This window comes from Ovis canadensis, chromosome 21, assembly GCF_042477335.2.
Source record: "Ovis canadensis isolate MfBH-ARS-UI-01 breed Bighorn chromosome 21, ARS-UI_OviCan_v2, whole genome shotgun sequence".
Classification (NCBI taxonomy): Eukaryota; Metazoa; Chordata; class Mammalia; order Artiodactyla; family Bovidae; genus Ovis; species Ovis canadensis.
The window spans coordinates 60,626,886-60,650,082 of NC_091265.1; the positions used below are offsets into that span (position 1 = coordinate 60,626,886).

The window sequence follows — 23,197 nt, forward strand, 5'->3', positions numbered from 1 at the left end:
AGTGGAGGGAAGCCTGAGCCAGGGTGGCTGGCGGTGGTGGGGGCAGGGGGCCACCCTTGACTGCCCGAAGACCAAGGGTTTGATAGGTAGAGAATGAGCCTTGGAGAGGCACCAGGGCGCCCAGTTTGGGTGGGCATCTTACACTCACCTGTGCCCTCGGCCAGGTGAGGAGAGGTAAGGTGGAAGCCACCCAAGAATTTCCCACCCTAATCTGGATGGGGAGTGTGGTGGGCAAGCATAGTGGATCTAGGTGAGGGGTAGAGAGGGGCTTGTTGTGGTCTTCTGGCCAGTCCTGTTCAGCCTGACTCATCTTAGTTCACCAAGAGCCCAGAGAAGATGCTGGTGCAATGAATGCTTCAGAGGATGGGTAGGTGGGGATATGGACGGATAGATGGAAGCGTGGTTTAGACAGGAGAACGGATCGATGGATGGATGGGTGGACAGATGGATAGAGAGAAGGACTGAAGAATGAGCAAGTGGATGGATAGATAGATGGCTGAGTAGGAGGGTGTGTGGATGAGAAAACGTTTAGATGCCTGGCTGGGTATAGGTAGTGTCAGAATCGCTCACTTACGATTAGCTGCCGCCATGATGGGTGGCACCGTCAGAATGTGACTCTGGGGGTTGTGAGGAGTGTAGCCCAGGAGGATGAGATGCCTGGGGCCACCCCCGGCAGGGAGCATGGCTGTTACCTCCCTGTTACCACCCAGCCGGTTTTCTCTGTTGGGACCTGAGGCCAGTGTGTCTCCCTGGCTGGCGTGTGGGGACAGCTCAGGACACCAGGCGTGGCTCAGGCTGGGAGTCAGGAGGCTGGGCTTCCCTGCTCTCACCTTGGCCTTTATGGGGAGAGCTCACCTCAGGAGGGATGCGGGGACAGAAGCCCACTTCCCCAGGAGGAGCACTGGCTTCCAGCTCCTGGGACAAGCCAGGCGGTGGTTTTGGAGGCGGGGCCCGTGGGGGTGGGGGCAAAGGCAGCTTGCAGAGGGGGCTGGCCCAAAGAGGGCCCAGTGGAACAGCCAGGATGGGGGGGCTGAGTGTGATTGGGGGGCGCCCCCTGGGCAGGCGTCCTGGAGAGCCTTGGCACGATGGGCCGCTGAGCCAGCACATTGCTTTGTGCACGAATCACCTCCTTTCCTCCTTCCTCTTTTGTCCCCCTCTCCTACCCCCTCCATGTCTAAATTCTTCCCAAACCACCCTAGCCTTCAGGCTTCTGGAGGAAGGGCCAACGGGTGGGCGGGAGGCGCCTGGTCCTGGGTGGGAGAGGTCCCAGGGCAGGACTGGGGAGGGAGCGGGGTTGACGGCGGGCCCCTCCCCTGCCCCACGTGCTGGTGCCACACCCTGTGTGCTTCTGGATAGGAGAGCCCCACAGGAAGGGGGGTGTTGCCGGACCGGACAGGGTGGGAGAGAGAGAGGCTTGGAGAAGGTGGGGCCCGGGAAGAAGGGGTGTCTTCTAGGCCTGGCCCCTGGGGGTAAAGAATTCTGACAGCTGGAGGGGGCTGAGGCCGGGTGGAGGCTTTGCCATAGAGACCATGAGTGTGTTTGTGGGTGTCACTTTGGTGTTTATGCACGACTGTGCGTGTGCGTGTGTGCATGCGTGCACTCTCACGAGCCTGGCACTGCTGTGGGTGTGCACAGCTGGGTGACATGTGTCCCCAGGGGCCTGCACCTGTGCCCACAGCTGAGGACAGAGCATGTGGCGGCCCTGGGATGGCCCAACCTGGGCCCAGCTGGAGCCCCATTCCTTCTCCTGGCCGAGGCTGGACCTGAACATCTGGCCACATCTGGCTGGGGGGCCGCGAGTCCTGGAGCCCCCATGAGAGATAGAGGAGCCCAGTCGTGCTCCCCCTGCCCCAGAGAGAGACCAAGCTCGTAGCACGTCACACAGGTGGAGGCCTGTGCCTGAGGCAGGGAAGTTGGGGGGCGGTCCTGGGACCACCAGAGGACTGCTCTGTGCCTCTCTGGAGCCCTTTGGCTGGGGGGCTCCACCGAGCGGCCCTGGCCTGGTCCTGCTGTGTGCTCAAGGGACATCCTGGCTGGCTTTTCTCGGGCCACAGCTGCCTCGTCTGTGGCGGGGTGCCTGCGGTGGTGAGCTCTCTGGTCCCTGTGGTGTCTGGGAAAGGCCGGCCGCCAGGTGGCCCGCTCTGCCCAGTTTTGTGAGGTCTCAGTGTGGCAAGTCCCCTGTCCCTGGAGCCTCCTCCTTGCCCCCGCATACAAGGATGGTTGGTCCTTCCGTCTCCAGGGACGTTTCTGCATCCACCGTCTTCCTGCCCGATCAAATCCCCAGGGACCTCCATGTCCCACTTCCCTCCCTCTGACTGTAGGGTGTCTTCCTCTCTTCTCCTCTCTCTCGCCTCTCTGTTGGGGTCTCTAGCTCCCCTGCCTGTCTCTGGGGTCCCTCTGTCTCCTCTCCTGTCCCCAGGATGGTCCCTTTGTTGTCCTCTGGAGTCTGTCTCTCTGTTCTCGGGATCTGTCTCTCTGTTCTCGGCCCTCCTCGGTGTCTCCCCTCTAGAATCTCCCCCGTCTTGTCCCAGGGTCTCTGGCTCACCACCTTCCCTGGGTGGTCTAGGCCTTCCCCCTCTCCCCTGGCTCAAAGCCCCAGGGCTGGCTGGGGTGGGAGCCAGGTCTGGGGGCTGTGACCAGGCCTGGAAGGGGAACCCAAGCAGACATGATATTTATGTTAGGACTTCAAAGTGGAGCAGAGCCCAAGGCGGGGGTTGGTGAGGGCTGTCAAGGGGCGGGAGGGGTGGGAGAGAGGCAGGCAGGAGCCAGGCTGAGGTCAGCTCAGGCCCCGCCCTGGTGAGGGTCTCCTTGGCGACACACACCTCCCCCATGGGACACTGAGACCCAGAGTGGGCTATTTTGGTGCTGAGTTCCAAGAAAGGCACTTCCTGCACCCGCGGCCTGTCCCCAACCCCATCCTCTCTTCCTGTCACCCTGCAGGGGGAGCTGGGTCCTCGCCTGGGAGGCCTGGGGCTTCGAGGGGGAGCAGGAGCTGAGGACTCCGGCAGGAAAACATCCCTAGTGCTGGGACAGGCGCGCCTCAGCTCTCTCTGGCAGAGGGCTTGCCTGGCAGGGCAGCGAGGGTCTGTAACCCCGTGGGCCCTGACTGCGCCAGGCTGGTCCAGCCACTCAAGGCCTCTAGAGGCCACGGGGGGCTGCCTGCCTAAGGGCCTGAGGGGCCGACATGGCCGTGAAGGTCACCCCACCCCTGCCCTGCCACCCTTGGCCTAACCCCTGCTAAAGACACCCAGCTGTTGGGGCCGGGAAGGCATGGGGTCAGGGGCTCAGGCCCCGGGCGGGATGGGTGGGAGGGACTGTTTGTCTCATTCTGCGACTCAGTTCCATGTCCTAAGCCCCGTCCAGGAGCCAGACTCAACAGACACCCCTTCAGGCCGGGGCCACCTCCCTGCCCAAAAGCCTCCCCCGTCTCAGACTAGAGGCTTGCTCTGGTCCCAAGACCCTCTGGTCCCAGGCCCACTTGGGCCTCCCAAGCCCCAGGCCCCTGGACCGTTCCCCCGGCCCCCCTTCCCCAGGCACTTCCCATGAATCACTCAGGCTGGAATCTGATGAGCTCAGGCCTCCCCGCCCAGTGCTGCCGGCCTCTGCCTCCTGCCTGGCCAGTGGGGTCGCCACACCCCCCACGAGGGTCTTCTCAGCAACTCACAGCCCCCACCGGGGTCCACCATGGGGTGGGGCGGCTGGGTGGCGGCTGGGATAGGCCCCAGCCGTGCGGGTCCGCGTCTGTGTCTGCACTTGTGCGTGTGAGCATCTACACTTCTCCGCCTGTGCTGTGTAGGAAGGAGGAAGCCCGTCCGGGGCCCTGGGTGTGTTCGTGGCAGCCCGGCAGGGGTGGTGTGTATCAAGGCGTCCTGTGGAGCAGATCACCACGTGTCTCCGTGTCTGTGTGTGTGTGTCAGGGAGTCACATTCTGAACCCGAAAGGGAGGGTGTTGAGGGAATATCTCTGAGTTCACAGACCCAGGGATGTCGGTGTCAGGGTGTGGCTCAGAGGAGGGGCTGTGTGTGTCCCGCAGGGCGCGACTGGCTCACAGTGTCAGGGTGTTCCTAACGCTTTGGGTGTTCCTCTTAAGGGTGGCGGCGCTCAGCCATTCTGGTAAGTGACCGTGGCAGGTGAGGTGTGACCCAGCCCATGTGCAAATGAGTCAGGGTGTTTGTGTGTTAGGTTGTGCCCATGAACGTGGTCCCCAGGCCATACAGGGTGTTCATCGCTTTGTCTTCAAGTTGAGTCAGGGCGTTGTGGCTCCCAGTGACGCCTTCCTCCCCACCCCTGGCAGGGTCCTCTCTCAGGCCACCCCACGGGCCTGGCTCCTGGGCCTGCCCGGAAAGAGAGCCCCGGAGGGGATGTGGCCGCTCCCGCATTCCCTTCCCCACGTCCGCTAGCAGGATCCTGTTCGCAGGGCGGTCCCAGGGCCCCTCTGCAGAGCTGCTTCCCTCCTGGCACCGGGCCCTGCGCCATCCTCGAAGGGAGTGCCCCAGGTCCCTGGGTGGCCTCAGGAGAGAAGGGACCTTGGCAATGACGGGGAACAGGGCACGCTCGCCCCCTAGTGGCAGTAATGGAGGCTGCACCGCTGCCCCGAGTCCCAAGAACCAGGATGAACGGTGTAGGCTGAGTCTTCCTGGATCAATTATTCCGCACATACTTAGTAAGTGCCAGTTCCTGGCCAGGCATTGTTCGAGGTCCCCAAGATTCAGCAGGGAACAAGGCTGACTTGTCTCTGGCCTTCGGGTGAGGAAGACAGACGGTAAACAAATTCAGAGAACTACTGTGAGGTGGAAGTGCAACAGCTCCAAGTGAGGAAATGACGGCTGCTCCTCCAGAGACCAAGCGTCAGGGTCAGGCCTGCCCTGCAGCAGTGAACGCTGGGCTCAGCGTGGCCCCTCTCAGAGCCCTGACTTCCTCTTCCCTCAGAGGGTCATAGGTGGTTGGCAGGGGTGGGAGCCGGGGGCAGTACAGACCCAGGTGCACACTAGGCTGCCCACATCACACCTGACTCCCTCCAGCTGGGGCTGTGGGTGCTTAGTCGGTTCGGACAAAATGGGTTACTGCTGAGTGGATGAGAACACGAGTCCTTCTCTCTGGGAGGACTGTAGAATCTGAAGATCCACAAAACCTGGTGTCTGAGTCCTTTACCCTGTAACGAGTCACTTTCCCTGAGCAAGCCTCAGTTTCCTCATCTTCAAAATGGGGATAGTGAGATCATTCCTAGACTGACCTATTGTTACCTTCCCTGGAGCCCCAAGCCCTGTCCAATGACCCTTGCTCCTGCGGATTTACCTTGTCGGGACTCCTGAACCATCAGAATCTCTTCAGAAGATAAACCGGGAGATTCAGGCAGCAGGCAGGGCCTGGCAATGCTCCAGTGAGCCACTGCTGAGGCCATGCTGAATTCCCAGAGCCAGGAATTAGCACTGAGCCCTGGAAGGGAGTGGGAGGGGCTTGCAGAGGCCCCCTTGCGGGGGGGGGGGGGGGGGGGGGGCTCAGAAGCCTCCGCCAGTCATAGTTCCCATGAGACCGGCTCTACATCCGGCCCTGGGGCTCTCTGAACACCTCCTACAACATGCCAGGACCTTCTTCTGGGACTGAACTTGAGACATCCTGTGTTTGGTTCCCAGAACCCAGCCCTCCCTTAGCCTTCCACCTCACCGCCCTTCGCTCTAAGTTATCAAACTCCAATCAGTGGACAACATTTATTGAGCGCCTGTGGAGCGCCCAGCACTGTACAAGGTACTGGGGTGGGTGCGGGACTGGTGGGGAATACATACAGAAGAGTGAGGGAGACCCCTCGCCAGTGAGAAGCTTGTGTGTGTGCGTGGGAGAGGGTGGAAGTTGGCAGAGAGCCGATGGCCTAGAGGAATTTGGGAGTCCTGCATCCGGGCTGTACCTGGAGGGTCTGAAATCCCAAAGGCTGTGATTTCTGTCTCACAGCCGCCATGTCTAATATGTGGGCCACTGTCCCTTGTGCTCAGGGCCCGAGCGAGCCCCTCAGAGACTGGCTAGGGTCCTCCTTCCACTGGGACCTAATTCCTTCCCAGGGAGTGGTCCCCGGAGGCCAGCCTCATCCAGACCTCAGACTCCCAAGAGAGCTGAGGGCCAGAAGACTTGGCTCTTATGTCCCCCTAGTTGCTTGGCGGCTGCAAGATTGCAAACCCCGGGACCACCTGCACCGCTGCCGCCCTGGAGGTGCAGTCTTATCAGGGCGCCCTCTCAGCCGCTTCCTGAGCCACGTGTGCCCTCTTGTGGTGGTCTCTGGTATTTTCTTTGCTCATTTGCTGTCCGCTTGGACCTCCCGCCCAGTCGCTCACGTCTGACTCTGCGGCCCCATGGACTGTAGCCTACCAGGCTCCTCCGTCCATGGGATTTCCCAGGCAAAAATATTGGAGTGGGTTGCCTGCCATTTCCTCCTCCAGGGGACCTTCCGGATCCAGGGATCGAACCCCCAGCTCCTACATCTCCTGCACTGCAGGCAGATTCTTTATCGCTGAGCATTAGTTTTTTGCTGGCTTAGAATACAAGGCATAGTTGGAACCTGACTCCTGGTTTGGTCTAATGGTCCGCTGTGTGACGTCTTAGGAGTCACTTTCCCCAGCATCGGTGGGTAATAAATCAGACCCTGTCTCCTGAAAACCTCTTGTGAGGTCCAAGAGACGTCAGTGCGGAAGAGACAGTTTCCGAGTCCTCATTCCATTTCAGAAGGCTGTCTCACCTGTCCACTTCCCCGGGGACAGCAGCGTGCCTGGGAGGACTTCTTCTCTTGGGGAAAGACTGGAACAGGAGTGCTCCCTTGGCTGAGCCTGACCCCCTGGATGTCCCCCAGGGCCGCCTGGAGAACCTCTCCCTTAGGTGAGGGTGGAGAATGGACCCTCGGAGAGGCGTGTGTATATGCAAGCTGGGGGTTTTGCTAATATTCAACCTCTTTCCCCTTCCCCTAGTTGTGCTCTGCTCTGCAACAAAACCATCTATTCTGAGCCATGGAAGGCTTCTGGAAGACGGCAGGGCAGCGGTAGCACCCCCACTTTATAGGCGAGGACACTGAGGTTCGGAGGTGCTTGTTCTGCAGGCGGTGTGGGCAGGACTGAGGCCTGAGGCCTTGCTGCTTCTCTGAATTCTCCTGACACCTGGAAATTGGTGGGGCCTTTCCAGGTCTTGAACCACCCACCCCTCCCCACTGCCGCCAGAGCTGGGGCCCCTGGTGGATTTCTCCCCTGCTGGACACACTCCTCACTGTGGGCTGCCTGGCCTCCAGCTGGGGGAGCAGGAGGAGAGGCCAAGGACCTTCATCTGGGCCCCCCAGACCCCTTAGGCTTCACCCAAGTGCCCTGGACATGGCCAACAGGTGTGATCGGTGTGCTAGAGGGTCAGAGGTGGCAGCAGACAGGGAGCAGAGTCAGGGAGGCTCCGGGGGCTGTGGCCTGGGCCGGTGAGGCTGATACTCTGCAAGGCCGTCCCAGCAGGCTCCGAGCTTCCTGCCCCACGCGGCCCTTCTGCCCACTCCCAGCTATTCCTCTGTGGCCTGGCTCTCTTCAGTCTCCAGCCCCCTTGGCTGAGCAGGGCCCCTGGCCTGGCCCTCAGCCCCCTCGGCCACTGTCTCAGATTCTCCCCTGCCATCCCTGGGGCTGGTTTTGGCCTTGGTGTCCCCAGTTCCCCGGCCCCCTTTCTCCTCCTCCCTGTCCCCTGCCTCTGGCCCCCCACTGCTCTCCCCTGTGGCAGCCCCTGGTGAGGCCCCTGGGATCTCGGGCTGCTCTGCCCGGCGGTAGACGAGGTAGCCGGCGGTGGGGAGCCTGTGAGCCAGGGCTCCAGGGGGCAGACACTGGTAGTCCTGCCCCTTGTACAGGAAGAGGCTAAAAGTATCAGGCTGGGTCACCCGGAACTTGGTGGCACAGAGCTTGTTCAGTGTGGCAATCGAGGCTCCTGGGGGCACGGCCAGCGTCTTGGAGGTGCAGCCACTACTGGGGTCCTGATGGGCTACGCGGAGGAGGTGCTGTGTAGGGAGAAGCCAAGAACAAGAACTCAGTCCTGCCTGCAAGGCTCAAGGTTGCAGTCCAGGCTCTGCACTGAAGGGGTGGATGGGACAGAGCCAGTGGTAGAACCAGCAGCCAGAGCTTTTTGAATAAGCTGAGCTCTGAGGGGGGCTCTGTGGATGAGAGGGCTGTCCCTGGGCTCACGGGTCAGAGCCGCGGGCTGGAAGGACGGCCCAGCAGGCCTCTATAGCCTATCGATCCCACTCAGGTCGAGCTTACTCTGCGCCCTCAGTGCTTGTTCTGAATTAACCCATTTTATCCAATATCAACCTCAGGATGTAGGTCCTATTACCCCATTTTACAGACGAGAAAACTGAGGCACAAAGAGGACACCTAACTGGGCAAAACTCCCATAGCCAGAAAGCAGAAATGCCAGCATTTGGACCTAGGATCTGGCTATAAAATCTGGACTCTTAGCCAAGGCTAAGGAAGGAAGGGTCCCTTGATTGGAAGGAAGGAGGTGAATGGCAGAGTTACTCTCTGGCTCTCAGAGCACCTCGCCTGAGCTGAGGGTATGGGGGGCGGGGACCGAGGGTGAAGGGGGCCTGGGCTGCAAGCCCGAGCCCAGGTGGCAGCCAGAAGCCAGGATCTGGGGTTTGAGCCTGCCTGTGCCCCTTTCCCTTCCCAGGCCATGTCTGTTTCCTCATCTGTAAAATGGGCACCATAATGACCCCACTTCAGTTTCTGTGAAGACTCTGGGCCGCCAGAGCACTGAGCCGTGTCAGCTGGTGAGATGCACCATCCAGAAGGACTGGCTCAGACGGGTGTTCCATGTGGGACGCTGTCGCCCGGTGATGCAGGCCTGCCCTTCCCCTTTCCCTGCCTTTTCTGAGTCTCACTGGGTGAAGGAGGGGCCGCGCCAGATGACACCAGGTGCCCCCCGGGGCTGGCGTTACCTGGAAGCAGTGGGTGGCAGGCAGGCGGCGCTGCTCCCAGAGGCTAAGCGAGCGCTGCAGCTCCTGCGAGGGGCTCAGGGGCAGGGTGTGGGCCTCGGTCAGGCCACTCAGCAGGGCCAGGCTGGCCGAGAGGCTGGTCAGGTAGTAGCCGCCTGGGACACAAGGGGAGGGCTGTGGCTCAGGCTCGGTGTGAGCCACTGCTCCTCCCTGCCTCCCCTGCTCAGTCAGGGTACCAGCCCCACCCAGACAGAAGCGGGGCCCTGTGGGGTCTCTCACCCTCTCCGGTGAGCAGGGCAGGCTCCAGGAGCTCTGACATGTACTCGGCCTCCAGCAGCAGCTCAGGAAGGTCACAGTGGGCCAGCACGAGGCTCAGCAATGGCAGGAACTCGTCGGCCCCCGCGCCCTCCCCTGTAGGTGGTGGATGAGGCCACAGGGTCAGGATCCTCAGCTACTTATCTTAGACAACGACCCTCCCTCTGCCTGCCAGGCAACCAGGGGCAATGGATGGGGAGTGGATGCTCTGCTTTCTGGGCCACAGTATTACCATCTATGAAATGGGGAGGTGGATCCACATACATATATGTATTTTTTTTCCTTTGTTTTCCCTGCTGTGCCATTCCTAGGGCCTCAGCCCGGTGGCCTCTGACTTGGCAGTGGCCGGTGGGAGGGGGCATACCCGCCTGGGTCCTCAGGGCTGTGTAGAGCAGCTTGCAGGCCTGCAGGAGCCGCTTGACCTGGGCGCTGGGTGAGTAGGCGCGAAGCAGCTGTAGCAGCTTCTGACGTACCTGCTCCATCTCTACTGGGGAGGGCAGGCTTAAGTGGGACCCGAAGGCGCTGGCGCCCCGGGCCCGGGCCAGGCGGAGGCCTTCAGCCAGGCGGCCCAGGGAGCTGTTGGCTGAAAGCCGGCGCCGCAGGCGGGCCACCAGGATGGGCCGCAGCGGCTTGAGCACTGAGCGGTGCAGCGACTTCTCCAGGACGTGTTCTGTGGGGGAGAGGCAGGCAACGGTCAGAGGAACTGGGGTGGGGTGGGAGTCCCGGGGAGGAAGGGCATGATCAGGAGGGGAGAGGGATGAAAACAAGGAGGAATCATTGTGACTGGGAGAGAGGCGGTGGGTAGAAGTTGCTTGAATGATGCAGAGACAAGGTGGGTGTACATGGAAGAACAGGCTGAGAAAGGCCAGCCCTGAGAGGCAGAGAGAGAGGAAGGCAGAAAAGCTGAATTCTGGAGACAGTGGACCCCATGCTGGAGTCTCACCCAGCCTGTCTGGTGGCAGCAGCTTCTCCGGGCTCAGCTCCGCGCTCAGCATGGCTCGGGCCCGGCTCAGGGCCTCGCGGACGGCCTGCAGCTCCCGGGGTTCGGGGCCGGCACGCACCTGGGTCAGCAGGTCCTGCACCAGCTGTCCCACGGCCGTGTGTCTGTCCTGTGTCAGCGCCGCAGCTGCCCGGCCCACCTGCCGCTCAGGCGCTAGCAGGGAGCAGAAGGCAGCGCTCATGGACCGAAGCAGGGGTCGCCGCCGCCGCTGGTGGCCCAGGTGGGGTGAGGTCGCTGGGCTCCCCTGGGACCCCGGCACCCCCTCCTCCTCTGAGCTGCTGGGGGAGGCGCAGTCCACCTCCTGGAGGGAGGGCAGCGGCGGGAGGCTGGGGCTGGTGCCCCCTGGCACACGGTACCCTACCGAGCTCTCCCTCCGTAGCAGCTGGCGAGGGGGCAACCTTTCTGTCTGGTTGGGGGCTGTCCCTGGCAACACCGGAACTGGGGGAGGCGGCACAGCTGGGGGAGACAGGGGGCTGGAGGTCTCCGTGGACACACGCACTTTGAAGCTCCTCTTGAATATCTCCCTCTTGGTGGGGCCCAGATCCCCTGGGAACAGGGGGTTGAAGAAACACAGGGCAGCTCCGGTGCCCTGGTCCAGCTCTTGTGGGGGCCGGGGCTTCAGCCGGGGCAGTGGGGGGCCTTCCGATGGGCCTAGCTGAGCCTTGGTGTTGAGGGAGGAGCTCCAGAACTCTAGGGAAGAGAAACAGGTTGGGCCTCAGGGTGGGGGTGGGGAGGCTCAGGGAGGGGACCCAACTGGGAGAAAGGCCCAGGCTTCAGGCTGTGTGCCTTCACCTTCCCTCTCCCTCTTGGCCTCAGCTTGTCCATCTGTGCAGTGGGTAGCCCGGGAGCCCTTACCCATGCCCAGATGGGAGATGGCTTCCAGCTCCTTGTGGGTGGCTGCCTGGCGGATGGCTCTGGGGAGCTGAAGCGGGAGGAGAAGAATGTCCCTGAGGCCAGAGGGGAGCAAAAAGTGGGCAGTGAGGAAAGCTCTGGGTGGCGGGCACCGGGAGTGCCCGTGGGCAAGGAGGACAAGGTGTCCCGGGAAGGGAACCAGGGCCCTGTGGAGAGCAGGCGCCCTGCAGGCAGGCTCACCGGGTGTGGCAGTAGGCACAGATCAGCTGAACCAGGTCTAGGAACACAAGGTCTGAGCCCTCCAGGGAGACGCCTGAGGGATGGGAAGTGAGGTTGTTCTCTGGGAGCACCCCCCTGCGCCCCGACCTGATGCTTCCAGCCCCTCCCGCCCGGCCGGGCCAGTCCCTCTCACCCCGAGCGGTCTCCTGGATACAGTGGCTGGAGACGAAGGAGGGGCCACTGGCCTCGGGCAGCCGCACGCACAGGGCTTGGCACTGGCGACTGTTAGACTTCCGTACCAGAAATGTCTGCGAGTGGACAGGGATCAGAGGCTTGGGTCCTCTGTGTCCAGCCCCTCGCCCCCCTACCCTCAGCCTCCAGCCCCAGGGGTGGGGAGAGACTCACCCCGGGGGGCTCGGTCCTCAGCACGTGCAGCGCGGCAGCCTCGTTGGCCCGCAGCTGCAGCCACACGGGCCGGGTGAGCAGCAGGCGCTCCCGCAGGCTCACGGTGCGCCCTGGCCGCTTCGATCCACCTGCCTGCACCCCGCCGGCACCAGGCACATCGTACTGCGGGTCCTGGGCTGGCCTGGCCGGGGTGCGGGGTGGGGGCACCAGACCTGAGCAGGGATTTGCCCAACCGTCTCCCCCTCCTTGGCCCTGGGACAGACCCAGCTCGGGTTCCCCACCTTCCACCCCACCCCACCGGGGCTGCCCTTCCAACTTCACTAACTTTTCTCTCTCCAGGTGCCCAGAAGCGAAGCTGGCTGGGTAGGGGGCTCCGAGGGGGCCTGTTCTTGGCTCCCCAGGGGTTTCCATGGCTGGGAGCTCCTCCAGTCTCTCCCGGGACTCAGAGAAGCCAGCCCCCAAGGCGGGAGCACTCACATTCCCAATGGTGAGTAACACTTCCTGAGGGCGGTTCGCCCTGTCACACCCGCCAGTTAACTCTTGTGTGTCCACTCAGCCCGGGCAGTGCCTGCTTCCTCTGCTCTGGGCCCAGCCTCTGGGGGCAGGGATCCACTCCATGCAGGTGGCCTGCCCAGGGGTCCAGCTGTGGGGCTGCCACCTCCACATGGCGCTTCCTGCAGCCTTGCCAGACTCCTCGAACCGCACAGATGGGCAAGAAGGGGTTAAGCAGGGCCCGCCAAGGTCTCCACGGGCCTTGCCCTTGGGGCACCTTCAAGTCTGTGGTCAACTGCTCATCTGTCCCTGGCCCTAAGGTCAGCCTTTTGGGGGAGTGCCCCCTACTGGCCACAGATGACTCATGCCTGAGCTTAACTTGGTTTTGGGGATTTCAGGTTGCCATGGAGAAAGGATGCTGTGTCTCCATGGAAACTAACCCCTTTGCTTAGTGGAGGTTCTGGGGGTGGTTCTGACACTCAGCGCTGAACAGGGGGGTAGTCTGGCTGTGAGGTCGTCAGCACATGGTGCTGCTGCTGGCTGCCTCCCACGCACACAGGATCTGCCAGCCTGCCTTGCCGATCTGCCGAGACTGGGGCAGGTGCAGACATGATCCAGTCTCTAGGCACGGAGCACCCAGGCCACGTGCTCGGTTTGTGCCACAAGTTGCCTCAGACTTTGCTCACCAGCACCAGGCAGTCCAGGGCCCAGCCCCCCACACCTGGAGCAGATGTGTGGGGGAATGCCCCCTTCCCCAGCCTATACCCCAAGTCAGAGGGGGTAGGCTCCGCTCACTGGAGGAGATACCACGGCCCCCAGCAGAGACTGCCTGTCTCAAGCACTCTCCACAAGAGCCCTGATTCCCTTGCAAGGTAAATTAGACACATGCATGTTGTGCCAGAGTCCCAGGAAAGGTTTTAATTCCAGTCCCTGAAATGTGGGAGGCAGACACCAGGAACCTCCTTGAAAAGGAAGACCCGAGGAGCCTGCCTTGTCACTCCAGCAACAGCCAGGACACACAGGCCCCCCAAATATAATTTCTGGCTCAGAGTTTCTGCGAAGTGGGACCCAACTCAGTGATTGGGGTCCAAGGTCCAAAGAAAGGATGTTGCTTTGGCTTAAGACAGGCATGTCTTCATCAGGGAGGGCTCCAAGGAGGGCGACCTTTTGGCGGGGGGGCATGGTGGGCTGGCTGGGGAGGGAGGAGATCGTCTGGCCGGCCTCGGGCAGCTCCAGGCCTTGGCTGTTCAGGCCCCGGGGAAGGCAGAGGAGGAGCCCAGACCAGTGATGGCTGGAGCGGAGGACCCCGGAGCAGCACTGGAGAGATGGCTGGGCAGACCCTGAGGGGCCTGCCAGTCTGCCTTTCTGCAGCAGGAAAGTTCAAGTCCTGGGTTTGGTGCCAGCTGCTCCAAGGGCCCCCCTGGCTGTGAAGAGCAGGGTCAAGGTCCTAGGGGTACACAGGAAGGGAAAAATCACTGCAGGTGAGAGGAAAGCAAACCAAGAGGAAGGGAGGCACTTCACATGGTGGACTGAGAGGAGCGGTCTCAGTCCGGCCTGGGGCAGGCGAGGCCGGGAGGACGGGGCAGCCCCACAGCCCTTACTCATGGGCTCCCTGGTCCTCCAGGCCCCCAGGCCAGCTGCGGAGGCTTAGCATTCCATCCTCCCTAACCAGACCTGGCCCTAACCCCACCCCAATTCCCACCGTGACCTCGAACCCAGAGCTACCCTCAAACCCAGAGTGTCCTAACTGATCTAATATGCCCCTGCCTCCCTCCAGGCGCCTTTCCTGGAGGCTGGCCTGGGGGAGGGGGTGGTGGAAGGCGGGACACCCTTGGTGGTTCTTACCATCTGATTTTCTCTTCTGAGGGGACACAGCTGCCCTCGCCTGGGTGGGTAAGAAGAAATGCCCGCTGAGAGGCTGCCTGCAGCTTGGCAAGTCCCCCTCCACAGCAGCCTTTCTGGGATGGGGGGCTGCTCAAGAGGGGCTGAGGGGAGCTTAAGGCCCCTTCTAGGCAAAGGATCAATGTGTTCCCTTGTCAGAGACCCAGGCAGCCCGGCTGCCTTCCTTCCTCCCAGCCCATCAAAACCTGCCTGGGAACAAGAAAGGGGCTGACGCAAACAGGAGGTCTGGGAGGCCAAGCAAAGCCAGGGTGCCTGGGTTGAAGCAGAGGGTGCTGGGGGCTGACAAGAGAGCTCCCCAGGGGAAGGCCCACAGAGACCAAAGCCGGTCTGATTGGGGAGGGGGCGCTGCACCGCCAGCCCCCACCCTGTGGCAGGCAGCGCTAGACCCACCTTTTTGATGGCTGTCCAGTCCTCCAGGATGTCGATCTCCTGCAGCATGTACACGATGTAAGGGCCTGAGATGGGGGTCAAGGAAACAGGAGATCTGGGGAGAGGGCAGGGGATGGGACCGGGCCCCCAGCCCAGGGGGTGGGAGGTGCCAGCACTCAGAGGCGGCGGTGCCGTGGATGGCGGGTTGGGGAGCCGAGCACCTGGGGCAGCACTCAGGCTCCACCTCCGACCTCGTGGCTCCTGGGTTCTTAGCAGGGTGGAGTGCGTGGCTGCGGCCTATTTCAGTTTCACCCAGTCCACAGAGGGCGTTCAGCCCCAATCTTACCACCCCTTGGCTCCCTCCTCACCTCCTCTCAGGCCTCAAGGTCAGAAGGCCCAGGCCCAGGCCACCCACTCAGGGATCTCGCCCCCTGTTCCCTCAACTGGCCCCACCTACACGCAGACTGTCATCTCTCTCTTCTGTCCTGAAAACCACCCTCCATCGGTCTCACCCGCCCGTCTGGGGACTGGCCACTCTGCCCCCTGACGTCTCCACACCCTCACCTCCCACCCCCGCTCAAGCCTCTGCAGTCCAGATCCTTCCCTCCCTGCTTGAACATGATCCCCATCACCAGGAGGTCAACTTCCTGATAATCTGACTGCGGCAGAAATATGGAGGGGTGTGTATACCTGAGAATTCAATTCAACTCCGTGCTGGGCTATGCGAGGGGGGGAGGCCGGCACAGCAGGCCCTGAACAAGAGGGGCTCACACCTGGGGGGCGGCAGAGGTGACTATGTCCAGAAGGGAGGCAGGTGCCCCAGTTCAGGTAAAGGGGTGCAGAGGAGAGGGAAGCCACAGCCATTGTCGGGGAAACCAGGAGAGGCTTCACAGAGGAGGTGACAATTGATGGGCACCGAGCAGGCAGACAGGTAAAGGCATCCAAGAGGGGAGTGTAAAGTCAGCAAAGGCATGGGGGTGGGAGAGCCTGGGACATGCCCAGGACACTGAGAAAGCCAGAAGGGCCTCAGAGGAGACCTCACTCAGAAAACTATGGGGAAATCTCTGGATGAATGCTTCTATTTTTCCATGGTCCACACAGGCCAGGAGGACCCTGCAGAAAATTCAACAGTTGATCTGCCTGGACACGGCCACAGGAGGCCAGATGACCTTAAGTGAGTCTGGTCTGCCTCTGTCCCCCATGTGCCTCCACCCTGACCTCCTGCCCAGTTCAGGCCACTGTATGGGGAAGGATACCGGAAACGAGAGGCGCCTTCTTCCTCTTGTTGGGTGGCAGAGAGTCCCATGTCTTCGAGCTGCCTCTGGCATGCAGTTTGTCATCCCACCACTCTGCGCCCCAGACCAGAGTCAGCATCAGGGTGCCGTCCTCCCAGGACGCCCCACCCCTGCAGCCTGTGTCCCTCACGTGGGCCAGGCCAGCCCATCCCCATCAACCTCCCCAGGGCAGTGCAGAGAAGCCTGGGCTTGGAAGCCGAGTTCAATCCTGGGAAAGAGGTCACTGTGCTTCTGCTAACCTCAGTCTCCTCATCTGTTTCATGGATGGGGGTGTGAGATCATTAGTCCCTCCCTCCCCAGTGCCCTGTGTGAATGGGCACACTGTGGCCATGGCAGGGGCACGTGTGTCAGAATGATGCCTCCATTCTGGGACCAGCACGGAGGCAGGGCACCCCCAAGCTGCCATTGTGCACCAGGCACCGGGCTGGGCCCTTCCCCGCCTGCTTTCCGTCAGTCCCCACGGTGAGCACGGAGCAGGCCCTCCTACACCCACCCCCATGCAGGCGGGGAAGGCAAGGCCCAGATGGGGAACGGGCGCTGGAAGCACAGGGGTGCCGGCTGGCCGCTGGCCTCACCAGAGTTGATGTCCAGGCTCTGGCGGTCCTCCTCCAGCCTCTGGATCCGCTCCTGCAGCTCGCCCTGCAGCGTGTCGTACAGCAGCAGCTTCTCACTCTGCAAGAGGTGCAGCGGCTCAGCTGGGCAGGGCGGGGCGGCCACCTCCTCCCCACCCGGCGCACCCACATTCACCTCCAGGTGCTGCTTGGCTCCCTGCAGCTCACACTCATACTTGTTCCTGATCACGTCCAGACAGAAGCCCTTGTAAATCCCTGCGGAGGGAGGGCGATGGGCGGCCGGGCCTGGCCAGGGCCCTGGCTGCCCACAAAGGTGGGCGAGGCAGGGCACGGGTGAGAGGGAAAGGGGACAGAGAGCCGTGGGTTCTCATAAGGGGATGGGGCACAGGACGGGCCACAGACCTGCCACCTGAATGCGAATCTTGAGGCTCCGCTGCAGCCCCCCCAGGGGCTCCGTGTATTCGGGTGCCCTTTCAGCTCCCACTTCCTCCAGCCGCACCCGCAGCTGACTCAGTCGTTCCCTGAACAACCTGGGAGGCGAAAGGCAGCTGTGCGCCCGTGTGCCCATCTGCTAAACACGTGCCCAGCGCCCCGGGTCAGGCCCTTGCTCACACCAGCCCTGGCTGGCGCCAGGCCCTCCGCTGCCTCCTGGAAGCCGGGCCCCGAGCCCCGGGCCCCTCGCTCACTTCTCCTTCAGCTCCGAGAACTGCTTCTCCAGGTCCATCATCTCACTGACGCACTCGCTGCGGCGCCGCTCGTAGTCCTCCTCGTCCATCTCTGGGACAAGAGGCCAGTCAGGGCCGGCTGCGGGGGCAGGCAGGGCGCTCGAGGGCGTGTGGGGCTCACCTGAGCTCTCCTCCTCGGACTCGGTCTGGCTGCCGCTCCGTTCCTCCTCGCTCTCCTCCTCCTCCCCATTCATCTCGGCAGCTGAGTCGCCCTCTGCTTCCATCTCCTCTGTGTCCTTGCTTGGAGGCTGGACAGGCATCTGGGCGCTGGGAGGAGCAGTGGAGCCATCACTCGCCCCTGTCCCCAGCTCCGAGTGGCAAAGTGGTCACTTGGGGAGTCAAATCAAGCCTCGCTGTGGATGGGGACAACCAGGGGAGGGAATGGACTGGACTCGCTGGGCCCTAGGGACATGCAGGGTGGGGCAGGTACAAATGGAACCATCTACACATCTCCCAGAAATCTAGGAGCCACAGAAATGCCCATCCCCTTGGACATTGTTGGTGATCACAATCCCCGTAATATTGGCCAAGGTGATGATCTGTAAGATGGGAAAGGCCAAGATGGGCTCTCCACTGCCTACGGGACTGGGCCCAAATTCTGACCCAGGCTTTCGAGGCCCTGCACACTGGACTTGAACCGCTGTCCAGCTCCTTCACCCCACATCTAATGGCCAGTTCTCAAATACACCACGCACTTCCTCCCCAGCCCCTGCTGCCCACTGTGCTGTTCTTCTGCCTATAAAGCCCTCCACTTCTCTTCCCACCCTACAATGCTCGGGTCCTCTCGCTATGCTCAAATCCTACCTCCTTCTGCCTCCTCTAAGACCCCAAGTCATCAGTACTCCACTCTCTCTTCTGCATGCTCAATTTTCCCTCTTGGCAGCTCTTAGGAAACTTTAGACATGTTTAGGTATTTCCCAACATGCAGAAAAAGCAGAAACACAAAACTTCATCCCACTCCACTCAATCACGGCCCCCATTTCCCATCTTTGCAAGGTCTTGTAAACACATGCTCTTCCTACTCTTTCACCTTCCACTTGTTCCAATCTGTTTCCATATCATTGCTCTCAGCTGAAACTGATCCTGTAGAGTTAATAGATGACCTCCTTGTACCCGATGCCAATATTTTTTGGTCTCTATCTTGACTTCTCAGCAACAAAGAACACTGTTAAACATCTTTTTACTCACTGATTTAATCTTTATTGAAAAATCTAACATATGCTAGGTACCATCAGACACTATGGTAGGAGCTTGGCTCAAGTGAGGCAGACAGAGTTTTCTGATCTCAAGGAGTTGACAAGTTCCTGGGAGAGAGAGGCCAGGAAGCAGAAGAGTTAAGACCAAGAGCATATGGGAGAGGCAGCTAAATGAAACCTGGAGCTTGCTGCAGCAGTGAGGGCTTGCAGAGGATGAAGGGCCAAACCCATGAGCTGAGCTGGCTGAGGAAGAGAAAGCATTCTAAGGAGAGTGAGTGGCATGAACAAAGACCCTGAAAGGAGAGAAGGGGCAGGGGTGGGGACACATGGGTCTAAGCCTCAGAGAGAAATCTGGGCTGCAGAGATCTGGTCATCACATTGAGTGAGTTCTTCAGACCTTGGGAGAGTGTGCCACCAGCAAGGCAGAATGTGTGGAGTGAGAAGGGGCTCATGATGGAACTCCAGGGTTACCGAAGGGGCAGACGATGAGACCCCTCCAAAAAGGAAGAAAATTAGCAAGAGATGGAGGAGGAAAAACTCAAAGCTGGGGAGAGAGAATTTCAGAATGAAGAAGTGACAGTGCCAAGTGCGGCCAAAAGATCACCCAAGAGGAAGAATAAACAGTCTTCTCAGCAGATCATCTCTTTGCCTATTGGGGGCTTCTGTTTCACTGTGATACCTTCTCTGGGCTTCTTTGTAGTCCTTTAGCTCTGTGCAGTCACCCTTCCTGACTTATTTGCATGTCTATTTGCCCATTCTCACATCTGTCTCTCCAACCAGCCTGTAAGCCTCACCAGGGCAGGGCTGCACATGTGCTTTATTCACCCATTTGTACCGACTCATTTGATGACTGGAGGATTTGCAAATACAAAGTTAAACAAAAACTTTTGTAGGGCAGGGATTGGCTTTTACTTCTCAGTAGCCCCTGGCTTCTGCAAAGGTAGCAAACATCAATTTGAATAAAGTAATTGGCTTAAGTTTCAAAGTGGACTTCCCTGGTGACTCAGATGATAAAGAATGTACCTGCAAGGCAGGAGACGGGCTTGATTCCTGGGTGGGGAAGATCCGTTGGAGAAAGGGAACGGCTACCCACTCCAGTATTCTTGCCTGGAGAATTCCATGGACAGAGAAGCCTGGTGGGCTACAGTCCATGGGGTCACAAAGAGTCGGACACAACTGAGTGACTAACACTTTCAAAGTTTCAAAACATCCCTCAATGATTTCACAAATGATCTCAACCTGACCTGAAAGCCTCGGTTCACCAACCAGCCTCTTTCCCAATCTCAAGCCTCAGTTCCCGCATTTTCCAAACTTTGCAATTCCTCTTCACTGGTAAGGCCTATCTTTCTGGACCAGAAAGGATGAGGGGTTGGGAAAAAGTCTCTCCAGCAGTCTCTGAGTCTACGCCTTACCCTGGGTATAAAAAAGAGAATAACCATTGCCACTCTCAGAGTTGTAAAGGCTGCAAGCGGTAAAGAATGGCAAAGCAAATCATAAGGCACTGTGCATGTTGCAATTTATCTTTCAGAAAGTGAGCAAGTCGAGGGCAGGCCTCCTAGGAAGGAAGATTCTGCCCCAGTCTCGAAGAAGCCAACCCAGGCCCTCCACGGCGCACCGAGAGCTTCCCGCCCAGTTCCATCTCCGTACGTGCAGGCGCGAGCGGGAGAATCACTGGCTCGTCCGCTGCCAGCTCTGGTCCCGCGGTCCCCGCACGCGTCCGGCCGGTTAAGTCTCCGCTTCGGCCCTGGAGATTGGGCCGGCTCCGACCGACTGACCGGAGAGGGCAAACCAGGCGCCAGGGTTGACGTTACGCACCCGCGGGGAGTGGGGCCTCTGACCTCACGTCCAAAACTCCCTGAGAGGTACGGGAGGATGCGGACACTGGGCGCCGCCGCAGGGCTCCCGGAAGCGCTGGGCCCGTCTCTTTCCTCCTGGGGCGGGGGCCTGGCCGCGCTTCCGCATGTGTCATCAGGAGGCGCCTATCGGAGCGCTCACAATTGGGCAGCTGGGGGTGAGGCATGCTGGGATACCGCGGGCCGGTTTCCATAGCAACCGATCGAAATTTGCACAGGCTTTCAACACGCAGGAAAGGCCCTTGTGCGTTCTTTGCCATGAAGCCCGCGCAGCTCGGTCCGCAGCCAACTCCCCGGGCTTGAAAAGCGGAGAACCTGCGACCTGTTCTCCCATCCCCGCCCGGTTCAGGAGAGTAATGAAGCCAACTATAGGTGTCAACACTTATTTATTTACACATTGTAATCGGTAGGCAAATTACCCAGCCCAGCCTATTCAAGGGTACAGATCTCAGACTATTAACACACAGAACCTATCAGACCTTTCCCTTCTCCAGAGCCCCCGGGACGGAGGCCTAGACGACCAGGAAGCTGCCGAAAACCTAAGAACTAAATTCAACGCCTTCATCTGATTTCTTTCCAAAACGCCCCTTTTGTTAAGTACTGACTTCTCAGCTCTGCCCCATTCATACTTTTTTGCTCTCCTACTGTCCACCCACCCAAGATTGTTAATAATAATAACAATAATAACAACAATAATAATACTGTAATAATATTAATAATACTTCACATTTGTACGAAGCTTACAGAGTGTTTTCACATATAGCATCTCCTCTGAGCCTCCCAACAGTTCTGTGAGGTAGGTATTTCTCACCTCCCTTTTACAGACGGGGTAACTGAAGCTCAGGGAGAGAACGGGATTTGCTCAAGGCCACACAACTAGTTAGTGGTTAAGCTAGGACTTGACCCCAGCACCCCATATTCAAGTCCAGTGTTCAAACACCACAGCCACCACTGTAAAGTGGAGTGACATTTCTTACCCCAGTCAGGCCTGAGGGGCGGCCTAAGGAGGGAGGGGTCTGAGACTTCTCAGACAAGGTGAGGGAAGGGCTCAGCAGTGACGCGGGGAGTCAGGGTACTTGGCCTTCAACTCCTGTTTGAACTGACGGTAAAGGATCTTATTGTGCTGATTTTCAGCCTCCTTTTGGGGATGGAATTTCAAAACTTCTTTGAAGCCTTTATGAACCAGGAAACCTTCATTCAGCACCTCGAAATCGAATCCTGCCACGTGCAGCTCACAGGCCTGTGGAGGGAGAGACGGATCAGCAAAGTGTGATGACATTCCTAGAGCAGAGACTGACATCCCGGCTTGCTCCAGCATTCCTAGTCCTCTGGAGGCACCCTGGATCTTCCAACCATTCAACTACTTCCTGAACTATGATCCTCCCTGCCTCACTGACTCTTTTCCATCCAGACCTCCCTGACTCCCCCATCCCTCCTGCCCCATTTCCCCTTCCCTCTCCCTTAAGAGCACCTGGCTGATACGATTGAAGCCATACTGCCGAAAGCGCTCGTCGAAGGTGGGCACCTTGCCTCCAGCTACGTAGAATGGCTCCCAGGGATCTTGCCAGGGCACCACGTAGGCAGGCCTCAGCAAGGTCTCTTCTGGCAGGTTGACCCAGCGGGAGTAGTTGGTGGGCGCCTGGCAGGGGGTGCAGAGCCCATAATAGAAGGGCCGCACCTCGCCCACCTGGTAGAGCTGCAGCAGCTCGTTTTTGTTCATGGGCATGCGGCGAGCTCGACGGATCTCAAAGGCAGGCACCACCAGTGCTGTGCCCGCCCACTGCTTGCTCTGATCCAGCATTTCCCGCAGGCTTCTCCACAGCCCCTCGCTGGGCACCATGTCCACGTCGATTACCAAGGCATAGTTGGCCCCCTCACGAGCCAGATTCCTCAGCAGGTTATTGGGGTAGGAGACGTTGGTGCCCAGCGCGTAATTGACCCCGGGCTGGGCCACCCTGGCCAGCTTGTCAAAGACCTCCTGGCAGGAACGCAACAGGGCAAACTCCCCTGGCTCCCGGGGGTCGGGAACGGCGGCCTCGTAGCGTGAGGGGCACACAAGGTGCATGGCGACCCTGGCGCGCATATCGGGGCAGTGGCTGCTCAGCGCATAGGTCAGCACCGTGGCCAGCTGCGCCTCTTCCTTGGTGGCGGCGAACACCGACACCGACAGAGGGCCCTCCCAGCGCTCCAACAGGCCCGACAGGTGCAGCAGGTTGTCCACACTGGCGTGAGTGGCCAGGATCACATCGTTGGGGTCCATGGTGGTCTTTAGTAGGCCCCTGTAGACGCGGTAGTCGCCGCTGGCATCCAGGACGCCTCCGGAGGCCAGCGCGGTGCGGAGCTGCGCCTTGACTTGGTCCACCGACCGCGGGGACGGGGGAAAGAACTCGAAATATTGGTCTTGCTCCTCTTGCCCATGCAGCCCGGACAGCAGCGACAGGTAGAGCAGCTGCAGCATAGCCACCAGCATGAGCGCGGCCAGCAGCAGCTGGTAGAAGGCACATCGGATGGCGTAGGACATCTGCATGGCTCTCGGGGTTCGGGGCGCGCAGCAGGGACCACCGGGCCGCAGCCTCTGCCAGCCTCTGCAAGCCCGGATTTACCGCAGCCTGCCGAGCGCGGCCGAAGCGAGCCGAGGCGAACCGAGCCCCGCGCGCAGCCCCGCCCACCCGGCCGCCTGCGCTGGCCTCCGGCGAGCCAGCTCGCCCCCTGCTCCCCGGGAGGAGTTACTGCAGCCTCGGTCCTCGCCGCGCGCTTTGCAAACGCTGGAAACTGCCGGCCACCGCGCCTGCTGTGTTCCGGGGGACCTACACCCCCTTTTCTGGGTTAGTGCGCGACCTCCTGGACTAAGTGCGTCCTGAGACCTTGGTTCTCTCGCCCCAGAATCAGGGAGCGGAAACTGTGACCGAACTTGACTGCAGAATGGTGAAGGATGGCGCGGTTCCTGGCGGCGGCAGGCGGAAAGGAACACAAAAGCCCCTTTCTGTCCGTCGCCTCTTTCTCTAAGTTTTATCAGGTCTGTATTGAGGAATGGCTGCAGGGGGCCCCGGAACACTCCGGGATGAGAGAT

The 23,197-nt window shown here is 60.4% G+C and overlaps 3 protein-coding genes and 1 long non-coding RNA gene across 11 annotated transcripts; 1 reads left to right on the forward strand and 3 right to left on the reverse strand.

The window, feature by feature from the left end:
- The first annotated feature begins 5,513 nt into the window (after positions 1-5,513).
- On the forward strand, positions 5,514-20,823 carry LOC138427080 (uncharacterized). The gene is made up of 3 exons (XR_011251886.1): positions 5,514-5,745; positions 12,063-12,210; positions 19,803-20,823. It is a non-coding gene; the product is annotated as an uncharacterized lncRNA (long non-coding RNA).
- Positions 5,695-12,243, reverse strand: RIN1 (Ras and Rab interactor 1). 2 transcript variants are annotated; one of them, XM_069566318.1, is made up of 10 exons: positions 12,049-12,213; positions 11,724-11,904; positions 11,512-11,626; positions 11,340-11,412; positions 11,103-11,194; positions 10,191-10,937; positions 9,612-9,917; positions 9,212-9,343; positions 8,936-9,087; positions 5,695-7,999 (listed from the first exon to the last, which is right to left on the reverse strand). In XM_069566318.1, the coding sequence occupies exons 1-10, from the start codon at positions 12,132-12,134 to the stop codon at positions 7,517-7,519; spliced, it is 2,367 nt and encodes a 788-aa protein (XP_069422419.1). In that variant the 5' UTR covers positions 12,135-12,213; the 3' UTR covers positions 5,695-7,516. The 2 variants fall into 2 exon arrangements, with proteins under 2 accessions (XP_069422419.1, XP_069422420.1); XM_069566319.1 differs by having other exon boundaries at positions 11,724-12,243.
- BRMS1 (BRMS1 transcriptional repressor and anoikis regulator) lies at positions 13,108-20,263 on the reverse strand. Of its 7 annotated transcripts, none has more exons than XM_069566325.1 (11): positions 19,922-20,207; positions 19,519-19,687; positions 17,200-17,345; positions 17,040-17,130; positions 16,756-16,883; positions 16,529-16,608; positions 16,357-16,453; positions 15,743-15,835; positions 14,508-14,572; positions 14,061-14,100; positions 13,108-13,662 (listed from the first exon to the last, which is right to left on the reverse strand). In XM_069566325.1, exons 3-11 carry the CDS (start codon positions 17,336-17,338, stop codon positions 13,655-13,657), a joined length of 741 nt encoding a protein of 246 aa, XP_069422426.1. In that variant the 5' UTR covers positions 17,339-17,345; positions 19,519-19,687; positions 19,922-20,207; the 3' UTR covers positions 13,108-13,654. The 7 variants fall into 7 exon arrangements, with proteins under 7 accessions (XP_069422426.1, XP_069422425.1, XP_069422428.1 ...); XM_069566324.1 differs by having other exon boundaries at positions 19,298-19,687; positions 19,890-20,193; XM_069566327.1 differs by having other exon boundaries at positions 19,298-19,687; positions 19,922-20,169.
- Positions 20,497-23,131, reverse strand: B4GAT1 (beta-1,4-glucuronyltransferase 1). The gene is made up of 2 exons (XM_069566320.1): positions 21,599-23,131; positions 20,497-21,367 (listed from the first exon to the last, which is right to left on the reverse strand). The coding sequence occupies exons 1-2, from the start codon at positions 22,652-22,654 to the stop codon at positions 21,176-21,178; spliced, it is 1,248 nt and encodes a 415-aa protein (XP_069422421.1). The 5' UTR covers positions 22,655-23,131; the 3' UTR covers positions 20,497-21,175.
- Between the last annotated feature and the right edge of the window lie 66 nt (positions 23,132-23,197).